This window comes from Indicator indicator, chromosome 15 (assembly GCF_027791375.1).
Source record: "Indicator indicator isolate 239-I01 chromosome 15, UM_Iind_1.1, whole genome shotgun sequence".
NCBI classification, from domain to species: domain Eukaryota; kingdom Metazoa; phylum Chordata; class Aves; order Piciformes; family Indicatoridae; genus Indicator; species Indicator indicator.
Genome location: NC_072024.1, coordinates 526,812 through 554,771, shown reverse-complemented (window position 1 = coordinate 554,771; position 27,960 = coordinate 526,812). Strand labels below are relative to the sequence as shown.

The following is a 27,960-nucleotide window of genomic DNA, read 5'->3' as shown; positions in this document are numbered from 1 at the left end:
CCCTCAGCTGTTCTGGGGATGCTGTTGTGTGTCCAGGAGAGCAAACAGCCCAAGGCAAGCAGGAAAGGTTCCTCCTGACCTGGGGCCATTATTAACAACCCTGCCCAGGAAGGGATGAGTGGCTGGGCTCATGGTGAGACAGAGACAGGAGCAGAGACAGGGTGGGGATCCCAGGGCAAAGAGAGGCATCAGAACAGGCTGAGGCTGCTACAAGGCTGAGAGCAGCCCAGTGACACTGCTGCTTTGCAGGGGGGCTTCCTGCATGTCTTTAATCCCAGCCTGGGGGAGCTCCTCAGGAGCCAGCCCACCCCAAACACAGCCAGACCAGAGGCACTGCCAGGAAGCAGCTCCAGCTGTGCCCCCTGAGCCCGCAGGTGGCTGCTGCCCAGGCTGTAACAAAACCTCTCAATTCACAACCATGAAAAAGGGAACTGAAACTAAGAAATCATATCCTGACCTGGGTGACTCCTGCCCTCCTGGGAACCCCCTGCCCTGGAGGCAGCATCCCCAGGGAGGAGTTGTAGGGCCAGGCGGTTTGGAAGCCCTGACTCAGGGCTGGCAGGGTCAGGAAAGCACCATGCTGGGTTTGCTGCTAACCAAGCTGGCTTCTGGAGCCTGCCCCAGTCCCTGCTCCTTCACCCTCACTCCTGGAGGCTACAGCCAGGTCCTGGCTCTCCTGCAAGCCTGGTGCTCACCACGGGCTCCCCACCACACCTGCAGGGAAAAAGCAACTCAGCCATGAAGAAAAATTCCCTTTCTGGAGGGCTGTTTGCAGCAATCACTGAGCAGGGCCATCCTCCCCCAGGGGCAGCTCCAGCACTCTTCAGTTTGTCGTTTGTCACAGTGATATTCAAACTGCAAATGAAAGTCACCACATGTGAGCAACGAAGCAGCTGTGGCTTGGTCTGCTTTGTGCTCCAGGAGCACTGCCCTGAGAAGAGCAGGTGTGGAACAGGCCTGCCCAGAGCAGGTGATGCCCTCCTGACAGCCTGGTGAGAGCTCCACAGCTACTTCCATCTGAGTGCTGGACAGCCCTGCCCAGAGGGGAATTCCACACCAGAGTCACTTATCTTTCTAGGTCATCTTCCTAGATGACAAACAAGGCTGCTGCCACCAACAGCTCAAGACAGAACTGCTCAGCCAACTCAGGCTCCCACCACAGGAGATCACAGGCAGAAGATTTGTCCCAGACAGGCACCTGCTGCTCTCCAGGCCCTGCAGTCAGGCTCACCCAGCCCAGTGCTGGTCCCAGCTCGGCCCAGACCGAGCCAGGGAGGTCCCACACACTGTGTCCTGCAGTGAAACAGCTTCAGCTGTCATCTCTCCCACCCCCACCCAAGCCCTCTCACCACACACAGTCATGACTGGGAACAGAAGTGGCCCAGATGAGGTACCCCCAACATGACCGCTCTGGAAGCAGAGAGACTCAAGAGGATGTCTGGGGACTGACCCAGCAGGACCGAGGCTCTGCAGCAGGTGCTGGCAGTAGGCCCCTGCAGGTGACCTGCCCCTTGCCTTTCACACTCCAAACCCAGCAGAACTCAGCATCAGCCTCCTGTGCCCATCTGGGAGGCACTCCGGCAGCAGCAGACTTGGTGCTCCACTGTAAGCCTGTCTGGAAGGTGGAGATGCTGGAGATGCTCAGCCCACCTGTAGCCAGCCCACCTTGTTTTAGGTAGGGAGCAAAGAGGACAAGGGCAAGAAGATCAAAGCCGTGGTGGTGACAATGAAGTCCTGAAATCATTAAAAAGCAGCTGGGAAGCACTTAAGGAGGCAAAGCTCTCCTACCAAGAGCCATGGTGGCAGCAGATCTCCCAGGGGGCTCTCCACACACTGCCATTCCCTCTGCTCCTCACCCATGATGACAGTGCCCACTCCAGCTGCTGGCTTTCACCACCAGCCCTTGTAACCCAAACCCACAGAGGCTGCTGCCAGCACATTGCCCTCACAGGCTGACTCTGGATGCAGAGCTGGAAATGGCCAAGTGACTCCGGAAGAGACACTGCCCAGCAGCAAGGGAGGAAGAGAGCCTGGGGGGAAGCAGAGCAGCCACTTCTCTCCCCTGTGCAGGCAGCATGCCAGGGCCAGGCAGCTGTGCCCTGCTAGGACAGCACACGCTCCTTGGGCAGGAAAGGGAAGGAAACCAAAGCCCCAGCACGCAAAGCCACCCAGACAGTTCCTATTCTTAACTCCAGCCTCAGGCCCAGACATGCCAGGGATGGAGGCTGCCAGCAAACAGCCTGGGGTGCTGCGGGGACATGACACTGGAGGCCAGAAACACAACTGCCAACCACACAGCCCCGGGGGGGTGAGCAGGAGCCCCAGGGAGCATGAGGCAAGGAGTGAGCAGGGGGAAGCAGCATGGTCTGAGACAGGGACACTGCACTCAGACCTGCAGCTGCAGGGCCTATGTTCACCCAGACCAGATCTGCTGGGGGGGTTATGGCTCAGCTCCCCATGGGTCGACTGCCCACAGCTATCCCCACTGCTACCTGCCTGGGTGACACAGGGCAGTAAACCTCTACTGCCCAGCACACCCCAGCACTGCCTGTGCTGATGCTCTGGGAGGGGTAATTGATGGGACTGGGAGTGGAGGAGTCCAAGGACACAGCAACACAGACCTGAGGTGTTTGGGGTTTGTCTGTCCTGGTTGGGGCTGGTTTTAAACAAGTCAAGTTTGAAGAAGTTCACTCCATGCCCATCCAGACACTGCTGGCAGTGCTCTGCTGGCCCTGTCTCTGCCTGCACCACCAGCTGGTCCCCACAGCCAGGAGCCCTGCCCAGGTGAGCTCTATCCCCGGCTGCTTTCCGAGCAGGGAGAGGATGGGAAAGAGAAAGAGCTGGGCTCAGTTGCTTTGCTCCTCCTCCGTCCCTGGTGTTAGGGAGAAGCCCCTAAGAACCAATTAAAGCATTAAAGAGGCAGGCAGGGCTGCTGTGGGGCTCGTTGAAGGCTGGAGAAGAACAAAAGGAAGCCTCCCGAAGCAGATGGTAGACTCTGCCCCAGAGAAAAGCCATCTCCTGGCTGCCCTGCTGGCACAGGCTGCAGCAGCTCCAGAGGCTCCATCCCTGCTCCCTCCAGCCTGCAGCCAGGGTTCAGAGGAGGCTTTGTCTGCCGGGGCCGCCGGAGAAAGTCTTTGACACTCTGAATGCCCCTGGCTGGCGTCAGCAGAGCTCTGTGCTTGGGGCTATTAAGATGCAAAGCAGAAGGCATTCAGAGTGGCAGGAATAAAGGGCTGCACTGGGCTGTGAATCACCCCTGAGCCCCCGCACGGAATAAAGGAGAGGATCATGAAAAGGCTCTTTCCAGCACCCTGCATTCCTTAGCCCAGCCATGGAGAGGTCTCACAGCTCAGTGAGGGCAGCAGCGGGGCCAGCGCTGGGTGTGCAGAACCTGCCCAGCTTCTCAGCAGCACCAGCAGGACCACACAGCCCCCACGAGTGACAGCAATCATCCAGCGGTGCCTCCCGACCCAGAAGAGCTGTGCCCACTTGGATCCTCTGCCGGACTGTGCTGTGCTCCCCGGTGGGCACCACGAGAGGGGCACTCCTTACAGGACTGGCATCTCCCCCCTCAAAGCATCATGTCCCTGCAATGTTTCAAACACCGAACACCTTTCCTCCTTCTGCTCCCATTCAGACCTGCAGAGTCTCTTGGAATTTTCATCCCTTCATACAGAGCAAACCATGGGACTGGGGCTGGCTGAGGTGCCAGCCAGACAACAACATCTCTTTTAAACAGTAATAATAACAGGGCACTGAGAAGGGCAAAGCAGATCAAGACATGGGTGAGGGCCTTGAGCAAACTGGGCTGGTGGGAGGTGCTCCTGCCCCTGGCAGGGGGTTGGGACTGGATGAGCTTTGAGGTCCCTTCCAACCCAACCCATTCTAGGAGTCTATGAACTGCTACTCTCCTAGAGCAGATCTCATCTCTCTGGAAGGTACCAGCCACTGCCTGGCTCACCTCCAGCATTCCCACCAGAGCCAGGGTCACTGTGCATGGTGGGACACCCTTGAGCAGGCTGTGCCCCTCCCAGGGGTCTGCATCCTTGTTTGAAGCTCAGGCTGCAGATATCTGCACAGCACTGCTGGCATCACCCTGCTTCCACCCCAGCCTAAGGGCTGCCCCTCGCACCCTGACACCCGAGCTAGAAGCCCAGAAGCCCCACTGGCTCTGTTTCAGCTGCAGCAGGTCGTGCCAGGCTGAGGAGGGTGCCCACAGCCCCGGGAGCCACGGCGGGGCAGTGCCGGCTGCAGGCAGGGGGGAGCCGCAGGGCATGCGGCAGGGCTGCTGCCTGCTTCCCTGACAGCCTCCCCCCGCAGCAGATTGCTAATTGCTGCTGATTGCTGCTCTGCTAAAATAAGCTCAGGCTGCAGTCTGCGGAGATGGTGCAGACTGATGGATCGCCAGCCCCAGAGCATGCAGGAGAAGGCAGCCAGCAGCCACGCTCCCCATGCCACTGCCACCTTCCCCGTGCCACTGCCACTCTTCTTGTGCCACTGACACCCTCCTTGTGCCACTGACACCCCACTGCACATCCTCAGGCTTAAGCTGTGATCACAGTTTGGAGACTGAGCGATGTCAGGGCCCTAGCCCAGGTCACCCTCCATAGCAGAAGCACAGCAGAACATCCTGCAGTCAGCATGGCAGGGGCTGGAAGGGACCTCTGCAGATCATCCAGTCCCAGGTCTAGGTGACCTAGGGCAGGTCACATCCAGTCCCAGGCCTCGGTGACCTAGGGCAGGTCACATCCAGGTGGGTTTGGATTGTCTCCCCAGCCTGCAGCCACAGCCAGCCCAGCTGTGCCCCTGGGCAGGCTCCAGCCTCCACAGCAGCTGCAGAACACATCCCAGCAGGGCCATGCCTCAGTCCCAGCCACCAGCTTACCCAGCTTGGCTTTCAACGAGACCAGACAGCTCTCTTCCTTTCTCCCCCGCTTCTTTGCTGCAAACAAATTCCCAGCCTGAAGGATTAGCCAAAAATATTCCAAATTATCTCGTGTTCCACATGCTGCCTCCCTCTGCTTTCTGCTTCACTGGGAAGCTGCCTCCACACATCTCCCAGCCCTCTGCCTGCCTCAGCACCTCTGCTTCCCAAGGCTCCTGCTTGCTTTCCATGCCTGTGTGCCCACTGAGCTGCCCCAGCTGCAGCACACCAGGCAGTGACATGCTGGAGGCCAAGGACAAGCACCAAAACACAGCTCTGCAGAGGGACCCTGTGACAGTGACCCCTTCCTGTCACCTTTATCCCATGGGCAGCCTTGGTGATGTTCCTGGCAGCACTGAGGAACCAAGCCCTTACCACACCCCTCCTCCCCTCTGAGCTGAGGATGGATCTCAGCCCTCTCTGCTCCTTCCTCCCCACCCCGGCTTGGCCCTCATCCTCTCCTGCATTCTCAGTTTCCCAACGTCCAGATCCTCTGCTGCAAGCACTGCTGGCCTGGCATGAGTCCTGCTGAGCAAACAACATTCACTGGAGCCCAGCAGAGCCTTCTCCAACATCTCTCCCATTTTCCCTCATCTGCCTGTCAGGAATCATTACAAGATTCCACATCCCACTTTGTTTACTGGGGCAAGACTCCAGTGGGACCAGCCCTGTGGGCACATCCTTGGTTCCACAGCTACCTGCAGCTCTGCTGCTTGCTGCTGCTCTGGCTCTGGGTGAGCATGGGGGCAGCTGAGGGCCTCTCAAGGGTGGTTACACCCCAAGCTCTGCACCCACAGCTACTTACCACAGATCTTCTGGTTTAAAACTCTGCTGCACTAAGGGCTCGGCTGCTGCTGTGAGCTCTCCTCCAGAGCGCTGGCAATGCAAACCTGAACACTGCAGCAGCACAGGACTGCCCCTGAAGCACGGGGGGAACCTGCCCCTGGAGCTCCTTCCACCACCTGCAGAAGTCAAGTCCAGTCTGAGTGACCAGCTTGGTGTTGTCTTCAGGCCAGAGAGGACCCAAATGAAAGCAGCCATCTGACTTCATGCTGTGCATCTCCAGAGCACCTCCTCAGGAGCAGCTCTGCCCAGGGTCCTGGGCTGCTCCTGCAGAGCCCCAGCTGAGCAAAGCCAGGCAGTAGTGGTGCACCAGAGCAGTTCCAGGCTCCCTGGGAGCCAGAGGAGCTTTCTCTCAGGGAGCTGTGAAGCACAGCAAGCACCAAAGCAGCACAAGGTCATTCTTCATCTCTTCCAGCATGCACACAGCCAGGAAGCCTCCATCTACACTCCCCTGCTTGCTCTGTCTTCTGACCTAAACTTAATTGTGCCTTCCCCTGCCCTTCTCCACACATTACTCACTCAGGATCCTTGCCTACCCAGGCACTCTCATCTCATCACATCACATCTGGCCTTCAGAGCAGCCTCTGCCCAGCTGTAACCCAGAACAAAACAAGTGGGGAAGGATTTTGAGGCCACGTATCTCATGTGACACCAGGCTTTGCATCTCCACTGCTGAGTCCTAAGCCTGCTCTGGAGACAGCACTGCACAGACATGACCCAAACCAGCACCCAGAGCCAGCTGTACCACCAAAGCCTTCACCCCACCAGAACACACACCCTGGCCATGGCCAGAGAGGTGACTTCAGTGCCCACCCCTGTTGCCCTCCCAGGCCTCCTGCACTCCCTGGTAACAAAGCACTTGAGAATCTAAAGCTGTCTGTCCAGGGACAGGCCAGCAGCCTCCCATGGTGACCTAGCACATCATCTCCACTTTCACCCCAGAGGCTGATGGCTTTCTTCACTGAAGGGAGACAGCAGTGAGAGGAAGAGCAGGAATGGACCCCTGAGCAGCTGGCATTTAGCAGCAGGCACACAACTGCAAGCTGGAGGGAAGAACTGACAGTGGCCCTACCATGTTCTGCTGTGCCTCACTGAGGGGTATCCATCAGTCCCGGCTCCCCCTGCCTGCTTCCCAAAAGCAGCCTCCACTGATGAGAGCTGGTACAGGGTAATTATTCCTGGGAATAATTAGTGCATGCTAATAAATGCAAAGCAGCACCCAGCGCTGAGCTCTAGCAGCACTGACAGCTCTTGCTCACCCACTGAAGCCTGCCAAAGAAGCTGCATCCATTCCCACTGCAGGGGGACAGGGCAGAGCTCCTCCTCTGGGTCTGCAGCAGGATCTCACCGCTGAATGGCTGCCCAGAGAGGGCACTGAGGCCCCATCCTTGGGGATGTTCAAGGCTCTGAGCAACCTGATCTAGTGGAGGATGCCCCTGCTCACTGCAGAGGGGTTGGACTGGGTGACCTTTAGAGGTCCCTTCCAACCCAGACCATTCTATGATTCTATGGATTTCCAAACCCTGCCCTGCACATCTTCTGCCATGGACCCACAAGGGTGGGAGCCACAGCCTGGACCCTATCAGTAGGACTTGCAGTCCCAAGCAGGCTCTGAACCTGCAGTCTGGATCCATGGTGTACAGAACTGCAAGAAGTATGGAAGAAACACAGCTCAGTGTCTCCCTTTGCAGAGGAAGGTTCTGTTCAGCCTGGGGAAGGCAGGAGGAGGACCTGGCCACAGCCTTGCCCCTATGAGGAGCTGCTGTTGGATGGCTGCTCTCCATCAGCACCCAGGGAAACACAGCACCAGCCAGCTTCTGGTCACAGCCCAAACAAACATCAGGCAAAAACAGTTCCCAGAGCAAGCAGGGAGTGTGGCACATCTCCCACTAGGGGCTGAGCAGCAGATCAGATGAGCATCTGTCAGCAATGTCTACACTGCCAGGAAGATCTGAAGCTGCAGCCCAGGCAGGGTTTACACTGAGCCAGAGCAGAGCAGAGCTTTATTTCAGTAGAATCCACATGAAAGCTCTCCCCAGAGCTGCAGGCTGCCTTCAGCAGAGGGGCAGGAGGCTCATTCATCCCTGCACACAAAGCAGCAGGCAGAGCTCTCAAGGCCTTTATTATTTTGATGGCCTTGTGTTGCTCCCCTTTGGGGGGACTCCCATGGGGTGGCCTTCAGGAAGCTCATTAAGGGCAAGCTGCTGGAGCTGAGGATGGCAGCAGGCAGGGCCAGCCAGGCACAGAGCGTGACAGGGAACATCTGAGACCCTCCCAGACAGCCCTAGCTGCTCTCAGCACTGGGGAATCATTTTAAGATCAGGATTTAGCCATTCACCGGAAGCTTTAAATTGCAAACCCTGAATAAGAGCACTTGAGGAAGGGGAAGGTCACACAGGAACACTGCCCTGCAGTGATCTCAGACTGTGTGGTCTGGGACCCCACTTCATTAGGGGGAATCCCAAACTCTTGAGTTCAGGGAGAACCTCCCTTAACTTGGGAGCCTTTGACTCCAACCAACACTGAACATGACCAAAGCAAGGCAGGGAAGCTGCCCAGCCCTGTCTGATTGTCCAGGCTGAGAGCTGTGCAAGCACTGAAGTAAACCCAGCCCCAGATCTCCCTAACAAGAAGCAAATTAACCTCAAAACATTCAGGCTTTATCCTCATGGTTTACTGTGCTCTGCCCTCTCCCTCCAAACAGCATCACAAGATCCCTTTGCACATCACTGCTGCCCAACCAGCTGCCTCCAGGCAGAATATTTGAAGTGTTGGATAAAGCAGGGCTGGATCACACAGAGCCCTCTTGTGAGGAGACCATCCTCAGGGAATCCTGGAGGGCTTTGGCTTGGAAGGGACCTTCAACATCATCCAGCTCCAACTGCCTGCTATGGGCACAGACATCTCCCACCAGCCCAGGCTGCTCAAGGCCTCATCCAGCCTGGTCCTGAACACCTCCAGGGAGGGGACATCTACAGCCTCCCTGGGCAACCTGTGCCAGTGTCTCCCCACCCTCACTGCTGAGAATTTCTTCCTGATCCCCAGTCTAGATCTACCCTCCTCCAGGTCAAAGCCATTGACCCCCATCCTTGTACCCATTTGGGGAACATCTGTCACCAGAACCGCTGCCCTGGTCACCTGGAGCCACAGGCTGCTGGCCAGCACCAGGATGCTCACAGCTCAGGGCACTTCTCACCACTTTGGAGAGCCACCAAGGATCCATTGAATAAGGAGATGTGGAGCATGGAATGGACCAGGACCACCATGCCAGCGTCACTGTGCACAGACCACGCCTCACTGCCTCCCTGCCACAAAATGATGGCAGGAATGTGGTTCTCAAGCAGCCCTTCAGCTGGCCAGAAAGCTGGGGATGATCTTCTTGGCCTGGCAGCCCCAGGCATCAAGCCTGGATGAGGATCTGAGCTGGGTGCAGCTCTCTGCAAATCGCCCCCTGCCTGCACACCCTGCTGCCAAGGCACCAGCAGGCACCCCCCAGTCTGCTCCTTCACCTCAGCCCCTGCAGGCCAAACCCAAGGGCCCCAGCCCAGCAGCATGGGGAATGTGCATGAGAGGGAATCCAAGCCCTGGGGCTGGGGCAAGCACAGGCTGCCATATGCAGGAGCAGGGCTCTGCTCCTCCAGCCCAGCCACAGCCACCACGCTCCAGCTCCTCACCCACCAAGCTCCAGCTCCTCGGCCAGCACACCCCAGGGATTATTTGCAGGCACCAAGGAGCAGTGCTGGATAAGACACAGGCCAAAGCAGGCCTGCAGTTATCACCTTCCTTATCCAGCAGGACTAACTCACTCACCTCCATGGCAACCCACTGGTGCCCATTTTAACTGCTTCACTGAGGGGGCTCCTGTGCCCTGCTCCCCTCACATCAGGTCTCACACAGGTTTACTCCTGTGAGTCTCTGCCCTCTCCCCGTGGACACCACTTGTAGTAAAGAGGGAGCAGAGGCTTTGTTCCACTGCACTCAGCCCGGGGAGAGCCCAGACCTGACTCACAGTGTCTCACATCTTTGTGAAGCTGCAGCTGAGCAGTCACAGAAAGCTGCAAGCAGTCTGCAGCAGCTGCAAGGGCTCTCCAGCCCCAATGTCCTAACCCTGTTTCTCTGCCCTGCCTCCTGAGTGGCTCCAGGAGTGCTGGGGAGCAGGAGCCTCACACCCCAGGTGCCTGCCTGCTCCCTCCACCAATGCCATCAGGAGGCTGCAGTTCCCAAGGAGGAATCTTCTCCTGCCTCAGGCATCCAACAAGCTCCTGGAAGCTTAGGAACCAAACAGAGCCTTCCCCAGGTGGGCAGCAGCCCTGGGTCCTGCAGCTGCTGCAGACCCTAGAGGCACCAAATGCTCCCCAGGGGCCTAAGTGTCTACCCCCAGCCCCTTCCCAATGCTTTGGGTTCCCACCCTAAGTGTGCCACATGGCTCCATGCCAGCTGGTGCCAAGACACAGCCCTCCGGTGCCCTCTCTCCATCAGGTTCCCATCTCCATCAGGATTTTTCACCCCCTGCCCCAGGAGGAGGCAGCCTGCAGCAGCTGTGGGTGCCAGCATGGGCACCCCCCAACAGCTCAGGCCTGGAGCTGCTCTGGCAGTGATCTCGGGCAGGCCAGCAGCAGATGGATCTGTTTGTAAATAAGCAGCTCAGTGCTGTCAGCTGTAATTGGGTTTAGAACAAGCAATCCCCACCCTGCCAAGCAACCACCACAGAGCAGGGAGCTCCCGCGGCGGGCAGCACCGAGCGGGCACCAGCAGGGGCACAGAGGCAGGGCCCTGCGAGTGCTACCGAGGGCACACAAAGGACTTCATCCTGGATGGCCCTAGAGATGCCACCCAGGAGAATGGGAGAGCTCAGCAGCACTGGCAGGGTGCCTCCACAAGCATGCAGAGCCTCCTCCACCTCCTGGCTCCCTGGTGCCCATTTGAGCTGCAACTGGAGGCACAGCAAACACCTTGGCAAGGCAGAGCAGAGACACAGAACAGCTTTGGTTGGCAGAGATCTTCAAGGTCATCCAGCCCAGCCCTCAGCTCACACTGCAAGGTCACCATGGCCCTGAGCACCATGACCACATGCCAGGGATGGGCTTTCCAGCACTGCCCTGGGCAGCCCATGCCAGTGTTTGAGAGCCCCTTCAGTGAAGAGAGCCTGCAGGATCAGCTGTGCTGCCAGCCTGGCAACTCATCTGCAGGGCAGGCTGTCAGGGGACACTTCAGCTGCTGGAGACAGGGAGCTCCTGCCAGTGAGCTCTGGACACATGCAGAACCCCAAAGCTAGGGCAGAGCCATCCAAGATTCCTTCTGCCCTGAGTGCCACCGTGGCTTTGCCCAGGCTCAGTAGCCAGATTGGTGGCCATGTCCTTACTGCCGTTGTGAGGCACACCACGGCCAAGGACACTGCAGCAGATGCTGGGGACAATGTGGCCAGGCCTCCATGGCAGCTCTTGGCGTGGTGCTGAGCTGACAACACACTGGCAGGCACCAGGGCAGCTGAGACTCACACCTGGCCCCCAGGGAGCTGTGAAGGAGCCCTGAGACTGCTCCATGGCCCAGGCCTCTCTTGTGGAGCCTGTCCTGCTGCCCTGTGCCCACCAGAGCAGCTGGCTCACCTCCACAGGGACACTGTGCCCTGGGGGCTGCCTCAGCAGGTTCAAGCCAAGGCACCAGCCCTACTGCGCCTCATCTCCAGCACCCTGCCTGCAGCCCCCCCAACACCCCCTGCTGCCACCCACTCCAAGGCAGGCAGCATCACCAACCTCTCTCCCCAGTGGAAGAAGCTGCAGTGAGAAGCAGTCCCACCACTCACAGCCACAGTGCCAGCCCACTCCCCAGCCTGGCACAGGAGTCCCTGTCACACCTTCCAAGCTCAGGCAGTCCCCCAGGGCCCCAGCACCCAGGGGTGATGTGTTTGGATGCAGCAGGACACAGCCTGGCTGGAGATGTGGCAGCAGCCCTGCAGCGCACAGGGCCAAGGTGCCAGGAGCATTGTGCCTGCTGAGGTGCCTGGGAGCAGGGCTGGCTCTGCAGGTGCCCAACAGCACACAGCTGTCCCTCTCCACCACCTCCTTCCAAGAAAGGTTCTTCAGTTACTGTTTTCTTTAACCTCAGTGAAAGTTCATTCTGAAGAAGTTCTCTGGTTGTATGCCCTGCAAGATGACCTCCTCCTGTCCAGTGCCTCAGGACAGCTGCACCATCTGCTGCATGCTCCTCTCCCATCTGACTCTTCTGGCTGCTCACCACATTCCAAAGCTCTCCTCAAGCAGCAGGCAGCAGCACAGACCCACAGAACCATCAGGGTTGGAGAAGCTCTCTGAGCTCCTACAGTCCAACCAGCAACCCAGCACCACCATGGCCACCAAACCATGGCCCCAAGTGCCATGGCCACAGGTTTTTCTGAACACCTCCAAGGATGGGGACTCCACCACCTCCCTGGGCAGCCTGTGCCAGTCCCTGACCACTCTTGCAGCAAAGGAATTGTTCTTCATCTCGAACCTAACCCTACCCTGGCACGATTTCAGGTCATTTCCTCCTATCACCTGATCCTAGGGAGCAGAGCCCAACCCCTCCCAGCTCCAGCCTCCTCTCAGGGAGCTGCAGAGTAGATGATCTCTGGTCAGGGAGCAGCACAGCAGCACAGAACATGCTGCATGATTAGCAGGAAGCAACCAACCTGTTTGGACTTTTTTCCTCCTCCTCCCACTCCCCCTCAGCTCTGAGCTGACCTCTTCCCCTGCTACAGTTAACAACAACCTGCCTCAACTGGCAGCCCCCAAGGACGAGGACTCCACCAGCACTTTTGGCATGGTTAAACTTTCAGGGCTTTGTGACACTTCCACTTAAGTGTCTGCTGGTTGCTTCTGCAGGGATCCAAGCAGGAGCAGGTCAAGGCATGGAGGCAGTGCAGGACAAACTGCTGGCAGAGGTGAGGCACTCGCAGGCCATGCAGCAGGGATGGCAGAGGGGCAGAAATGCTTTGGAAGGAGCTGCTGCTGAGAGCCTGCTTCCCAACTCCCTTGGTACACCCCAAGCCACAAGTGGCTCAGCACTGCTGTTTGTTTCTGTTCAGATTTTGCTCTTCCTGAGCCCTCCAAAGAGATACAGCTGATGGAGATCCTGGTTTCCATCTTGGGTTTATCACAACAGCAGAACTCGCACTCCCTTGGGAGGGGAAAGCAGAACAGGGCAACAAAAAGTGTCTGCAGAACACTGCATTCAGTGGGTAGTGAAACAGGGAGTGGCCAAAGGGAAAGCTGGCACCACACAGGGAGGCCTTGGTGAGCCTCTGCACAGGGCTCCTGCGGGGTCACAGCCTTGACCCTGGGCACAGCACTAGAGGCAGCAGGACCATCACCCCTCCAGGGTGCACAGCAAGCACAGCAACCTGCACAGCAGGGCCACCTTCCTTCCCCACCCCAGGGCCACTTTCCTTCCCCAGCTCTCTCTGGCTGCTGTGTACACCCAGCTCCAGCTCCCCCAAGACATAAAACTGGTTGGCAGCAGAGAGCAAGGGCAGCTGTGCCAGTGAGCAGAGTCTGCACAGCACCTGCACAGCTCCTGGTTTCCTGTCTGGGATGGACAGAAGCTCAGACTGCAGCTTGCTCTCTCCTGGACATCTCCAGAACGTGGAGCTGCTCACTGCCCAGCAGGGTAAGGATGCAGCCATTCCTGCACCACAGAGCACTCCAATTGCCCAAGGAGACAACAGCTTCAGCTGCAAACAGGACACAGCACTGGAGTCCAGCCCACAGGCAAGAGGCAGCCAGGGACCTCAGCCTGACGTGTCACCACTGCTCAGATGGCTTCAGACCTCACACACAGCCAAGCCTCCAACAGCTGGGCAAGAGCAGGGCCACAGCACCCAGCTGCAGGCACCACAGGCACTGCAGGCATAGCCCCCCAGCAAACAGGGCACAAACACCTACCTGTGGCACTCCTGCCAGGCTGCAGCTCAAGGACCTGCCTCCTGCCCCTGCTCCTCACCACTGCCCTCCTGCCCTGCCTCCTGCCCCTGCTCCTCACCGCTGCCCTCCTGCCCAGGCTCCTGCCCCTGCTCCTCACCACTGCCCTCCTGCCCTGCCTCCTGCCCCTGCTCCTCACCACTGCCCTCCTGCCCTGTCTCCTGCCCCTGTCTCCATCCTTCTGCATCCCCCCCTGGCCTAAGCAGCAGAAGGCCACATGACCCCATGAATACTTTGCCCATGCTGCAGCTCTCCAGGAGTGTTCTCAGCAGTGCCAGGGCCTCTCTCTGAGCACTGCTGTGATGCTGCAGGGCACAGGGCAGTGTACCAAATGTACCCAGCCATTGTGCAGTGCCCTGCACAGGGACAGAAACTGAGCTTTCTGGCAGGCCCATCCCACCCTGAGGCATCAGTGTCCAGCTGTGCACTGCTACCTGTTAAGAGTGCTCAGCCCTTTGAGATGTGCCAGCTCCAGGCAGGAACAACCCCACCATAAACCAAACTACAAGGTCCCAGCCCATGCAGCTCCTCTGACAGGGTAACCTCCTGAGCAGGACCACAGGCATAAAACCTCAGCCTGGGCAACTGAGCCCCGAGCACTTCCCAGAGCAGCAGGGCCAGCAGCCCCCAGGAGCTGCAGCCCCCCTCTGGTTTACAGACTGGCCATGGGGGCTCAGGGGCCTGCAGGGACAGAGCCAGCAGCCCAGGGATGCTCAGCTAAGGAGCAGCCTCCTCTGCTCTCTCATCACTCTGCAGTTCTGCCAGAGCAGTGCTGGGGCCACCCTGCACAGCTACCACTGCTCCAAGAGAGAGCCAATCTTAGCAGCAAGGTGTGGAGTGACTGCAACCCCCCCACCATGGATGTGATTCTTCCTCCTGAAGGCCCTGGGGAAAAGGGAAAGGGGAAAACCCTCTCCAAACCCTCTCCTCCCCTCCCCAGAGCTGTTCAGCTGGCAAGGGCAGAGAAGTGACAGACACCAACACAAATCCTTTCCTGAAGCTGCTGGGCACAGGGGCTGTGGCTGTCCCAAACTTTCAAGCTCCCAGGCTAACCACCTGCAGCCACAAACGTCTGTGGAGAACCAGCTCTGGCTATCAGCTTGGCCTCAGCAGCCAGGACAGGCCATCAGGACAGCCAGAGGAGCAGTTTTGGCACCCAGGGAGGGAGGTTGTTCTGTGGCAGCTCATGATGTGTAAAGCAAGAGACCCTCACAGCTGCAGCCTTCTGCCACTTCCCAGCTCCTGGGCCCCCCAGTACCTCACACACTGGGGTTCCCAAACTGGGAGCTTACCTCAGGACGCAGACAGACCACTCCCCAGCCATGTGCTAAGGAACACACCAGCACCAGCCAAGCAGCACCACTGCCACTGCCCTCTGACAAGGCTGCACCCTCAGACCCACCTTGCAGAAGAGGCCAGGGGAAGCTCCAATTTCCACACCACAGCTGCTCACACAGCTGTGAAAGTTAAACAAAGGGAAAGACTGAAGCTGAAGAAGATTTAAGACAAAGGGGATGATTTAAAGCCAAGAGGATGATTCAAAAGCTCTCCCTACCCACCATGGATGGCATCCTAGCAGCTGCCTCCCCAGCAATGAGTAGCGGCTGTGCAGGGGTGAAGAAGGAGCCCATCCATCCCCCAGCCTGGCAGGGGCTGCTGGGGCCATTTTTCACAGGAAATCTGAGGCCAAGCTGCTGACCACTCGCTAGAGAGTCCCCCAGAGCCATGACAGTGAGGAACAGGCCAGCCCCAGGCAGCCACCCACTGCCAGCCCAGGGCTGCACCAGGGCCACGCAGCGCCCTTGATGACTTTATTACAGTGCTCCGTTTCCTCTCCCCAACGCATGCCTCCCACCACGCTGCTCAGCAGCTGCCTCCTCCCCAACCACTGCAGCTGTCTTCTGGAGGTGAGAAAAGGGACACCAGAACAAATCACCTCGGGCCAGCTTCTCAGAGCAACGCTCACAGCTGAGGCTCCTGCAGCTCTAAACAGCTTGAAGCACAGCCCAGGGCACTACTGGGCACTGGGAAGGAGTCCTGGGCAGCCCTGGGTGGCAGGTACAAGCCATGAGCAGCAGTGTGGCTGCATGGGCTCAGCTGTTCTCTGGCTGCCCTGCCCTCCCTCCCATCCAGCAGGGCACAGAGGGGAGGCACACAGCAGCCACAAGCAGGAAATGCCTCTGAGGAGGAGGAGGATTCGCTGGCGGCTCAGCAAGAGCCTCTCGGGATGAAATCAGCTGTGGGGATTAAGGAGCCACCCAGGCTGTAAGCACGGGGAGGTGAGTTCATACCTGAGCTGCTGGAGGATGGCATAAGAGACATGGCTGCACACTCACCGTGCCCCTCTCCAGCACCCAGCACCAAGCTCAGCACCGCCTGCTCACAGCCCTCCGTCCCCAGGTGCCTGTCAGCAGTACCAGTGCCTGAGTCCCAAATGCATCTCAGGAGCTGTGGGTGGGAGCTTGACAAACAGCCACTGAAACACAGCCAGGTTCAGGCACCCAGGAAATTTAAGAGCTGAAGGGGGAGGGTTTCCCCCACCTTCCACAGGCCAGCAGAAGGGGGGAGTAAATCCTGCTCCTGACAGGTGCCGAAACTGCGCACACAGACTTTGCAATACTGCACCTTGCAAAGCCTCCTAAAGAGCTGCTGAGCACCTGGAGCCCTGTGCTGCTGCACTTCCAGCCCTCCAAACCCTTCAGCTGGAAGCAGAACCAGCTCCAGGCCACCAGCTGTGCCCTGAGAGGGCTGCACCATTATCAGGGCAGGCTGATAAATAACTCCTGCTGCACCTGGCACCTGCTGGGCATACTAGGGCCAAAACCCTTCTCTGCTACTGAAATCAGCTCTCAGCAGACCCCTGCAGGTCGCCAGCTGTGCACACTACCAGACCCATCCTGAGCACAAGCTGTGATCTCTGGGCTGGGCTGGCTGTCCAGCACTGCTGACCACAGGCAAGACATCACCCAGGCACAAGGGAGATGCTGGAGGGCCTGGGCACTCCCCACGGGACAGCCCATTTGTTACCCACACGAGCCAGAGGAGCCACTGGGGATGCCCAGCCTGGTGTCCTTCAGCCACACACACTCATTCCTGGTCCCCACGCAAGAGCCCAGCCCAGGGCAGGAGTGCAGGGACACCACCAGCCTTCCAAAGCAGAGCAAAGCCCAGAAGAGGCCTATTCACCACCCCCCAATTCCAAACACAGCTGAATTCCATTCCTTTGATACATCAGGAGAAAGTCACCAAGTGTGAGCACCATGCCTCAGCCCCTTCCCATGGGCAGCCCAGGCTGTGCCCAGGCTGTGGGCTGCAGGAGCAGCCTTGGCTTCCATTCTATAGGACTGCTCCCACAGGAACCTGAGGGTTTCAGAAGCACAGCTGCTAACTGTGACTTCTGCACTGTTCTGGGGTCAGGCTTTAACCCAAGGAGCTTTAACCCAGAGCTCCAGTCTCCAGCTTCCCCTCCCTCGCCACGCAGCAGCAGAAGCCCAGCTGCCCACAGCCCCGCGGGGAAAGCACCTCCCCAGGGCTGGGAGCCCAACCCAGCCTGCAGCAGGAGCCAGGACCTGGACTCAGCAGCATTCCTGCAGGAGGCTGATGGCTTGGCCTATCCCTGCTGGCCTTTCCATCTTCAGGAGAGAGCAATGCCTCCAGCCTGTGCTGCCAGAGGCACCTCCACTCTGCTGGGGCCAAGGAGCTGCTGTGTCTTGTGAGCCAAAGACACCCTGGTGATGGCACCTGACAACTAGCAGATGTCCCTGCCCAAGGCAGGGCCTGAACTAAAGGTCTTGAGGCCCCTTCCAACCCAGCCCATGCTGTGGTCCCACGGCTCTGCTAGAAGTGCAGCACACAGAGCTCCCAGGCCCCATGCAGCTCCCTTGGGTGCAGTGAGGTCTTGACAAGCAGGAGCAACCACAGCCCCTTGGTACACTCTGAATCTCCCTCTTCTGCACTGGCACCATGAGGCCAAGCAGGCAGCCCCAGTGAGGCAGTGCCTGCTGCTGTGCCCACACTCCTGCCCTGAGGGTGGGCACACCAAGCTGGCACCCACAGTAGCAGACCTCTCATCAGCTGTGTGTGACCCACAGCACAGCCCCAAGTGCACAAGGGGCTTCTGGCAGCCCCTTCTCCCCTCTGACAGTAGAGGAGCCCCAAACCCAAGGCACTTTAGGGAGGCCACCCCAGCAGCACCCACAGAGAGTGGGCAGGAGGCTGCTGACTCAGCAGGACCCTCCCAGCAGCAGTCAGGACCTCAGCCCTGCACGAAACCTCTCTGGCAGTTCAATTTGCTTCCGTTGGAGACTGCCAGCTCATCTTTATCAGCAGCCACATCTCCACTGCTCTGCTGCTCTCTGCACTTGGCCCTTTGGGTCCCCAGGTAGAGGTCTCTGTAAAACCCACATGCCAGGGCCATGCCATCAGAGCCACCCAGCAGGTCACTGGGAGGTACCCATCAGCGAATCCATTTGGGAATCAGCCCAAGAGGAGCAATGCTGAGCACCCCTCCTGCAGCCTCACAGCAGACACTGGATCAGGTTGATCAGGATCTGTCATCTGCTGCAGATGGCTCTACCAAAGCCACCAGAGCCATGCCAAGGCTCTCAGCTGGCCCTCAGATCACCCTTCCCACACTCTGCCAGGCCAGACAACGAAACTAGTGGAGATTCTCTGTCTGATTCTGTCATCAACACTCAGCAGTGTCCTACCAGCCCACCCAGGGACTGGAACTTGCTTCCCTTCTGCACAGAACTGTTCTATTCAACGGGCTGTTGAGGTTCAAGCCTCGATGCCTCCTCCAGCTGGGAACCAAGACTCCCCCCCCTTGAGCAGCCATAATCCCAGAAAACTAACTGGTAGGGGAACCTTCCCAAAGTGTCCTGAGCAAAGTGGAAAGGGAGCAAGAGGGAGGAAATGAGGACAGACAGAGAAGGGAGGCAACACCTGCAACAGTGAAAGGAAACTAGCAAGCAAGGGTAGATTAAGCTAAGCTGCAGATCTCCTGTGCAAAGGGAGCAAGCACCAGAGGTTTGCTTCTGCCCCAGCTCTGCAAGCCTTTGTAAAGCTTTTCTGTGCTAACTTCATCAAAGCTCCAGTTCTGTTATCAATTTACACAGCAGTGCAAGGAACCATCCCTCTGCCACCCTGCAGCCAGAGGCAGCCCTTGAAGGCCACCCTCTGGAGGATCACCAGGGATGCTCTTCACCTGCCAGCTGCCGCTGACCCACAGCTGCCTTGCTGCCAGCCACAACCAAACAGCTCACACAGCGACCTGAATCTTGCCAGGGTAGAAGAAAAGCTTCAGGGAGCCTGGTGAGCTCCAGCAGCCCATGGAAACACTGCCCAGCCTGCTGCAGGGCCCACAGTGCTGAACCACAGATGAGTGCAGCCACATCCTTCAAACCAGTCCCTTCTGCTGCATCATAGCCATGCACCAAACCTTGGGCAACCACAAGGACAGGACACTTCTCTGTCTGCCCAGAGAGGCCAATTAAAATGGTGTGTCTGAAACCAGCCGTTTCCAGTTGTGCACCTAAGGATCTCCTGTGCCCTGGACCCTGCCAGCGGCTCTAACGTGGCAGCTGAGAACACGCAGCCCTGCCTTCACTGGCATTTGTCTTTAATGCAGCCACTCCTGCCTGCAGAGCTAAGGCAGGCACAGAAGAAAACCTGCCTCCTAAAAAGTGTCCTCAGGATTTTCTTTCTAGTAACATCAGGCAGGGATCTGTTGGCAGCCCTGCAGCCAGCACTCAGCTCTCTGCTGACAGCTGAGCAAGGACGCAGCGCAGCAGCAGAAGGACAGGACAGACCCAGGGCAGGGTGACAGGAGAGGCCTCAGCATGGCAAGGTGCCTGTCAGTGGTGTGTGTGCTCCGGGGAGGCTGCAGAGAGAGGTCCCCAGGCAGGGGCAGATGGTAAATGCTGCAGAGCTGCAAGGGAAGCCAGCCTGCAGGGGCTGCAGCTGGCAGCCAGCCCCACACCAGAGCAGCCTTGGGCACCCCGCAGCTCCCTCACAGCACCAGATGGACTCCCTGCACATGCCCCACACCTTCTATCTTTGCAGAGCATTTCCTTCCCACCCGAGAAGAGCAGACACAAGTCTCCAGGGAGGGGCAGAAGATAGGGAGTCCTTCTGGCTGCTAAATCAGCCCTGTGCAGGCTGATAACTGCCCAGCCAGACCCTGCTTAGCCACTGCTGCTCCGCACACAGTGCCTGGCCTCAACCATTCTTCCTCTCCCTCCAGCACAGGCAGGCAGGGGCCCTCGCTGCTGTTATTGGCAGGCTGGCCCCAAACCCTCTGGGGCCTTTGCTCTGCTTCCCAGCACCCCAGCAGGAGGGCTTCCAGCAAACCTTCCCAAAATCCAGCCCAAGCAATCCTGCTTTTCCCACTGTGTTATCCCCAGCTGCTCTCTCACACCACGTGGGCAGCAGAGGATCCTATATAGAAACACAGAATGGTTTGGGTTGGAAGAGACTTCCAAAGGTCATCTAGTCCAACCAGGCACTGCTGGATGGTCACTGCCTCGGAGAGCCCAGGTGGCACCTCAGCACCTCCAGGCTGCCTGGCAGGTCACACTGCCCAGCAGCACTTCCAGCCCTGCCAGCCCTCTGCTGTGAGTCCCTTTCACTCCCAGCCATGCCAATGTACTCCCTGGCAGGACTTTCCACCCTTCTCTCTGCTCTCATTGCCCCCACCACGGGGACCACCCCTGTGCTGTGCTCAGAGTCAGCCCCATCCTCCGCAGCAAGCCCTCACTCCTGCAAACATCCATCCTTTGTCACCCTCATCTGGCAACTCTGCTGTGCCACCATCTCGTCTGCACCTCCTTCCCAGCGCTCCCCCTTCCTCCCTGTCTCCTTCCCATTTTAGTCTCTCTGGAGAGCTGGGCATCCATCTTCACCAGGGTGGCAGGGCTTAGATATGAATAGAAGAATGACTAAATCCCTGAGGGAAGCAAATAGGGTAACTGGGATAATGAGGTGGCCTATATGGAAGCCCTAGCTAGAGCCAAGAGGCCCTGCAGAAGGGGAGCAGAAGTGGAGGGGGCTGCTTATGGTCACTGCCACAGCCTCAGGAGAAGGCTTAAGTGATGGCAAACCCTCCCTCACGCCAGGGCTGCTGACACAGATCTGTTGTGCTTGCACACTTTGTACACAACTCACCAAGGAGGAAGCCTCACTCCCTCTGCAGAGCATCCTCACCACCTGTCCTCCTTGGGCCCTAGGGACACCAAGCACTGACTCTGCACTAAACCTTCCTGCTCAGCTCCATCTCCTCCCACTGCCCCTGATGAGTGATGGCACATGGGCTACAAGAGACCTCTGCCACCATTCTTCTGGAGCTGGATGTTCATCCTTCTTTGATAGCTCAGCAAGGTGGGAAGGACAGAGTCACCCAGGTTCCTGCAGGGAGATGGCAGCGAGGGGGACAGCTGCCAGGACACAGCCATGAGCTCCAGAGCCCCTTCGTCTCACCAAGGTCACCCTGAGAACACACTGGTGCTGTAAGGGGCCTGATGGAGCTGCCCCCACCTCAAAGGCAGCAGGCAGGCACCACACATGGACATGGGGGTTAGACCCTTCCTGCCTCACCCCAGCTTCAGGCACAACTGACCCTGACCACATCCAAATCCGCTTTACTGGGATGAGACCCCAGACTGAGTGCCCCGAATCTGCAAGTGGCCGTTCCTGGAGGTGTCATCAGAGCAGACCCAGGGAAACGACTGCAGCCCATCAGGCAGCTCCATCTGTGTTACAGCTGCCCAGCACAGCAGCCCAGCCTTGATGTCTGTGGTGCAGTCAAAGCCCTTCTGCAGCACCCAGTGCTCACTGGCTGACATATGGAAACCATGAGGCTGCAGAAGCCAGGCCAAGAGCCATCACGGCAAATGGATATTCCAGTTACAAACAGCAACAAGAGAAAACACTGGAGATGCCTGCAGCACAGCTTTGGGAATGGCCCAGCCCCAGTCCTGATGGGGCCAGCTTCCAGGTACCCCTCTGCGGCCCCAAGCTTGCAAGAAGAAACCACCTGGGCCAGGCCACCTTCGAGAGGACCACAGCAGCCCTGAAGGAACACAGATCCCCTCCCGTGGAACAGAACAATACTACAGGCTAGGAGAGGATTTCATCTGCTTAACTGCAGGGTGCAATAACATCAATTTGCCCAAATTACACAAAAGCAGAAAGGTAACTGGCACTGAGCAGAGCATGTTGTGACTGTTACATCACTCTTCAGAGCCAACTACAAAAGATTGAGAAGCAAGAAAGTAAACAATGGCAGGAAACCAAGAGACAGCCCCTTCCCCAAAGCCCCTCCAGCTGGCACCACGCTGCAGCACCTCAGCAGCCTCCGCTCCAGGCACTCGAAATTGCAGAGAGGACATCGCTCAGTGGAGCCCAAGACCCACCATGCACAGTGACCTCCAGGGCCCCCAGGAAAGCTGGTTAGCACGTTCAGGGGTTAGTTGGCAGCAAAGCTGAGCAAAGCTGGGTTATCTTTTTAATCAGCCCTGCCTCAGCCAGAGGCTCACAAATGACAAAACGGTGAACACATCCCTCTGGGGAACACATCCCCCCAGGGAACACCCATCCAAAGGCAGCGCAGAGCCTGCCTGAGGTAAGAGGGGGCTGGAAGGGGGCAGCTTCACGCGACGGCATTAGGGAAGGAGCTCAGTGTCCTCAGGCTGGAGACGAGAGAAGAAGCTACCCTCAGCTAACAGAATTAGGAATGGCTGCAGTAAGATTTACAAACTGAGGTTATCCAAAGAAATCTCCCTCTTGCTACTGACACCAAAAGCCCTGTGCTTGTCAGAGGGAAATGGCTGCAGAGGCTCCACTTTCTCCTGACCACAGACTCTGAGCAGCCTGCAGCCATCTGTGGTCCTTCACAGGTACCAACTTTTGCAGGCTAGGTCTAACTGCAGTACAAAGGCAGGTGGAGCCCGGGCTGTGATGCTCGGTGCTTCAGCAGACAGCACCTCTGATCACGTTCTTCTCCACTACTTCTAAAGGGAGCAGCCCGCTCCCAAGGTTTCCATCCTGCAACACCAGGACTCGCATGATGATGATGATGTCCCCCGAAAGAGCCAGGCCTGATGCACGGCGAAGTTGCTTACATTAAGACCTATAAGACTCACGTTCCTCCTCGCCGGGGAGGCCTCGGGTAGCTCTTTACCGAATCACCGCAATAAACCCGGGTTTTGCCTCGGTTGCCCCAAGCCCCAGCCCACCTCTGCGGGCGGGGAGTGCTCCCGGAGCCACGGCTGCCCGGCACGGAGCCGCGGGAGCCCTGGAAGGCGCGGGCCACCCTCTCCCGTCGGTAGGGAGCGTTTCTCAAGGATTTTTTGGGTCTGGTTATCGGCAATCGGCGATTACTGCCGGTCCCCACGCCACGCCCGGGCGGGCTGAGCCGGGACTGCCGCGGCCGGTCCCTCCGCCAGACGCGGGGCCGGGAGGTGCCCGCGCCCGGTGCTGCCGCAGCGCCCGCGGGGAGGGGTCGGCGCCGGCGGCCGCTGCTCCCGCGGGCTCCCGCAGCCAGCGCCGGCCCCGCCGTGGCCCCCGCCCCCGCCGCACCCCGCACACAAAGACGGCATCGCCACCGCCGCCGTGCCCCGCCGCTCGCCGCACTGCAGCGGCCCCGCTGCGTACCTTTGACCTGCGCCTCATAGTCGGCGATGATCTCTTTGTCCTTCTTGAACTTGCCCTGCGATGACATCGTGCTGGAGGGCGCGGACTGCGCCGGGACGGGACACCCGCTCCGCACCGCCGGCCCCGCCGCCTGCGTCTCACCCGGCCGCGGCCCCGCCGCCGCTCGTAGCTGCCTTCATTGGTGGCGCCGGGGAAACCGCGCAGCGCCCGGGCCCCGGCGAGAGTCGCCGGAGCGAGCCGAGCCGAACCGAGCCGAGCCCAGACGAGCCGCTGCCCGCCGCCAGCCGAGGTGGGGCCCTGGCGCCGCTCCCGCGCTCAGGTTGCGCGAGGGGCGGGGCGGGGCTGCCGTGAGGGGAGGGGCGGAGCCGCCGTGAGGGGACGGGCGGGGCGGGCGTCCTCACGCCCCTGCTCCTCCTCCTCTGGCCCGCCCGTGTCAGGGTGTCTGTGGGCGGGGGTCGTGGCACTGGAGGCAGGAGGGACTATCCGGCCAGGAGTGCCTGGCCCGCAGCCCCCGGCCTGCGGTGTCCTTGCAGCTTTATCTGTTGAGGCCGCTCTGTTAATTACTGCGCAGGGCCATCCCCGGTCCCCGGTGCGGTAACGGCACCCCAGCCTCCGTGTCTGCGGCCCGCGGCGCTGACAGAGCCCGGCGGTTGCAGCCACTGGCACCGCGCAGCTACACAGCAGAACCCCAGACCACCCCTGTCCCAAACGCCACTTTCGGGGGCTCACAGACCTGCTCTGCACATGGCTTCTCCCTGGGAAAGACACTGAGGAGTAGGGCCAGAGAAGAGCAAGGAAGATGGGGAAGGGTCTGGAGAGGAGCAGCTGAGGGAGCTGGGGGTGTTCAGCCTGGAGAAGAGGAGGCTGAGGGAGACCTCACTGCTCTCTACAGCTCCCTGAGAGGAGGCTGAACTAAGGTGGGGTTGGGATCTTGGGCCAAGGAACAAGTGATAGGACAAGAAGAAATGGCCTCGAGTTGCTTCAGGGGAGTTTTAGCTCGGCCATGAAGAGCAATTTCTTCCCCTTAAGGGTTGTCCAGGCCTGGCCCAGGCTGCCCAGGGCAGTGGTGGAGTCCCCATCCCTGCAGGGGTTTCAAAGCCCCGGAGGTGTGGTACTGAGGGCCATGGGTTGGTGGTGCCCTGGCAGTGCTAGGGTCAGGGTTGGACTCCACGATCTGAAAGGTCTCTTCCAAATCATTGGCAACTCTGTTAGCCATGTGAGGAGCAACTCGGGGAAGAGAAAGGAGCTCTTGAGCCATGCTCCAAACCATTATCCCTAATGACTTCCCCAATGATGTTGAGCCATATGCATATTTCAGTCCCTTACAACAGCCCCCAGGGAGCCAGACCTGCTGCATGGCCTCTGTGCAGCCCCCAGGGAGCCAGACCTGCTGCATAGCCTCTGTGCAGCCCCAGCTCCGCTGCTGCTCCACACAATGAATCCTTTTGTTGCTGCCTTGTGTGGGGTGAACTGAGGGAGCTGTGATGATTCACAGTTATTCTGCCAGCTTACAAAAACTGACCCAGGCCTATTAAACAAATAATTTACCTAGCCCCAGCAGCAGCACAGAAGAGCATTCTGCACTTGCAGCAGCCAGTAGCAGCCCCGCAGAGGAGGCAGACAAAGGAAGCGCTGGCAGGGATGCTGCAGAGCAGCAGGGCTGAGAGCTGCAGGGCTCAGCAGCCATCACCCCTGGGCTGGCAAGGCTGAGGATCTCAGGGCCTTCTTCAGAAGGAGGGCAGCTGCTGCATCAGGCACCATCTGGGCACAAGGAGAGGTGGGACATGGGGTGGTCAGGCACGACAACAGTGGCCATGAGCATGGGTCAGCTTCTTGTGGCAGGGAGAGAAGCAGCTGGAGAGTTACTAATGACTCTGGGAAGAGCTGTGCTGTGTGGATGAATTGCAGAGTCACAGCGTGGTGCGGGAAGAGACCTCTGGAGATCATTGAGTCCAACCCCCTACCAGAGCAGGGTCACCCAGGCCAGGTCACACAGGAACACATCCAGGTGAGCTTTGAAAGTCTCCAGAGAAGGAGACTCCACAACTTCTCTGGGCAGCCTGCTCCAGGCCTTCAGCACCCTCACACCAATGAAGTTTCTCAATGCACTGCGTGTGGAAGAGCAACCTCTGTGGGAGGTGAGCAAGCAGAGCTCGCTGCCATCAGGTTGTGAAGTGGCAGGGACACAAGCAAGCAAGGCACTGGGAGGCACTTTGTGCCTTTTGCAGACCCACAGAGCAACCAGGGCCCCCAGATGGGTGGCTGCAGAAGTAGAGAGCTGAGCTGGGAGCAGTGCCACCTGTGCCCCCCTGATCTGATGGAGCCAAGTGGGGAGAAAGAGTAAGAATGAAGGATCTGACTGGGGAGAGTTGGGTGCAGCCAGCACAGGAGGCTGGAGGAAACCTGTGGAGGAAGAAAGAGGCTGAGAGGAGTCCTGGGGGTGAGCTGAAAGGATGCAGGAGCTCAGGAGCTGCTTCCCTTTAACAGCTGGACTTGAGGACCTTGAAGGTCTCTTTCAACCAAAGTGATTCTGTGATCCCTTGTTCTTGGCAAGGAGGGTGGGATCAGGGAAACATCAGTGCACCTCAGCCAGGGACAGCTGGGAAGCCTGGAAGAAAACCAGCAGTTGCTGAACTGAGATAAAAGGGTGAGAGAGGGCCAGGAGGCCAGGAAGCTGTGCCCAGAGCTTTGTCCAGCTAGGCTGTGAGCCCTCAGCAGTGCAGTGAGGTGCAGAAGGCAGGTGAGAAGGAGTCAAAAGGCTGTGTGCAGGGAGGTGGCTGGAAGAGAGGAACTGAGTCCAAACTGCCACTGAGGCTGGGTGAGGAGTTTCTGGTGATGGGCAACTAACAGCTGATGTGCCCGGGGCTGTGCTTGGAGTGGGGCTGCAGAGGGGATGCCAGGGAGAGCTGAGAGGTGTCAGAGAGTGATCCTTTGGGAACATGAGGCACCTGGAGAGGGTGCCAGGGAGATCTGTGCTGGACAGATCCTGTGACAGCTGGGGGTGTGACTTCCCTAGGCAAGGAGAGCTCACCTGGGTAAGCACTGCAGGCCTGGAAGCACAGGGATACTGCCATGCCCTTCCCAGTGCCCACCAGGCTGGGACTCTGGAGCCTGGAGCCCATTCTCTGCAAAAAGGGCAGCATGGGCCAGCTGAGAACAGACTGCTCCAGTGGTAGGCACTGCTCCTCCCAACACCCCCAGGCATCAGGAGAGCAAGGACCAACACCTCCAATAACAGCCAGTGCCCCACCACAGAGCTGGGCTCTGGCCAGGTGGGCTCCAGCGTGTGGCTGCCTCTGAGGTCAGAGCTGAGTGTTTGAGGATGTTGAACTTGTACCAGAGCAGGGCAACAGTGGAGAAAAACCCCAAAGTGTCCTGGAACTCAGCAAGAGCTTCAGGATTTTCTGCTGCTCAGCTGAGAATAAAGCAGCAGTGATGTCTGCAGGAGAATAATCCAGCCAGGAATTCATCAACTCTAATAAATATCAATGGCTAAGAGCATTTGTGGGATTCCTCCTGATGCTCTTTCAGAGGAGGGATTACTTTGGAATTCACTTTGTGACACTTCCAGCACAGGAGATTAAAGTGAAGGATGGGATGGGATTTAATCATCATAAATACTTGAGGTACAGGGAAACCAACAATCACTATGGCAACGTGGTCACTCCAGCAGGGCTAATGCAGATTACTTCCAGGGCAGCAGCTTCTGTGTGCTCGGGAAGCAGAGGTAATGTTTGCTTAAAGCAATTCCTCATGGAAGGGAAACTCCTCAGGCAGAAGAAGTCCTGCACTCTTTGTTTCCAGAATGGGCCTCTAAGTGTTTTCTGATCTGCTGAACGCACTCAGAGCTGCCTCAGGGCAGCAAACTCTGCTCCAGAGATACTCACATCCTGCAGCAGCAGCAATCCCTGCTCCAGAGATACTCACATCCTGCAGCAGCATCAATCCCTGCTCCAGAGATACACCCTGCAGCAGCAGCAAGGGGAATGTTCACCTGTGCCTAAAAGCAGAGTAGTTCTGGTGGACAGCCTGGCAGCAGCAGCACTTCCCAGTCACTGGAATTCTCCTGTGCAAGGTGTTTGAGCCTCAGCCTGCTCCGTGTGATGCAATTCTGCAGGGCCAAAGCTGTGCTGCAGGTTGCTTGGGCAGTTGTGAAAGGTCTCTTGGTAACAGCTTCCTGCTGCAGATCTGCTCCTCTGCTCAGGGAGGTCACTGAGGCTGTGGGGTCAGGGCTGTGCTCTCCTTCCTCTACTAGGATCTGCAGGTCCGGCTGCTGCCCACGCAGCTGGGGCTGCAGGGAGAGGACACCCAGCAGCTGCTCCTGTGGCACGGAGCACAAGGGGTCAGGCAGTGGTGCAGGTGGCCTCCCTTCTTCAGCATGGGAGCCACCAAAGCCCCCACATCCTTCCTCCCAGACAGGAAGGGTCACAGCTGTCCCTGCAGTGGGGAGGGACAGCTGCTGCTTATTGACACCCAAGGTGTGCACCTGGAATCCAGGTGGCTGCTTAAGTCCTACCCACAGGGCAGGCTGGAGTCCTTTGCCCTGCACTCCTTCAGCCCACACTGAAGTGCTCTTGCTCAACAGCT

General features: G+C 58.5%; 1 protein-coding gene across 1 annotated transcript in view; it reads right to left on the bottom strand.

Moving 5' to 3' along the window:
* SRGAP3 (SLIT-ROBO Rho GTPase activating protein 3) overlaps positions 1-23,440 on the bottom strand; it is a 52,943-nt gene extending 29,503 nt beyond the window's left edge. The window contains exons 1-2 of the mRNA XM_054387575.1: positions 22,909-23,440; positions 22,704-22,817 (exon numbers count right to left, since the gene is read on the bottom strand). Coding sequence (XP_054243550.1) covers positions 22,704-22,817; positions 22,909-23,440 — 646 coding nt within the window. The remainder of the gene's footprint in view (positions 1-22,703; positions 22,818-22,908) is intronic.
* Positions 23,441-27,960: the final 4,520 nt, after the last annotated feature.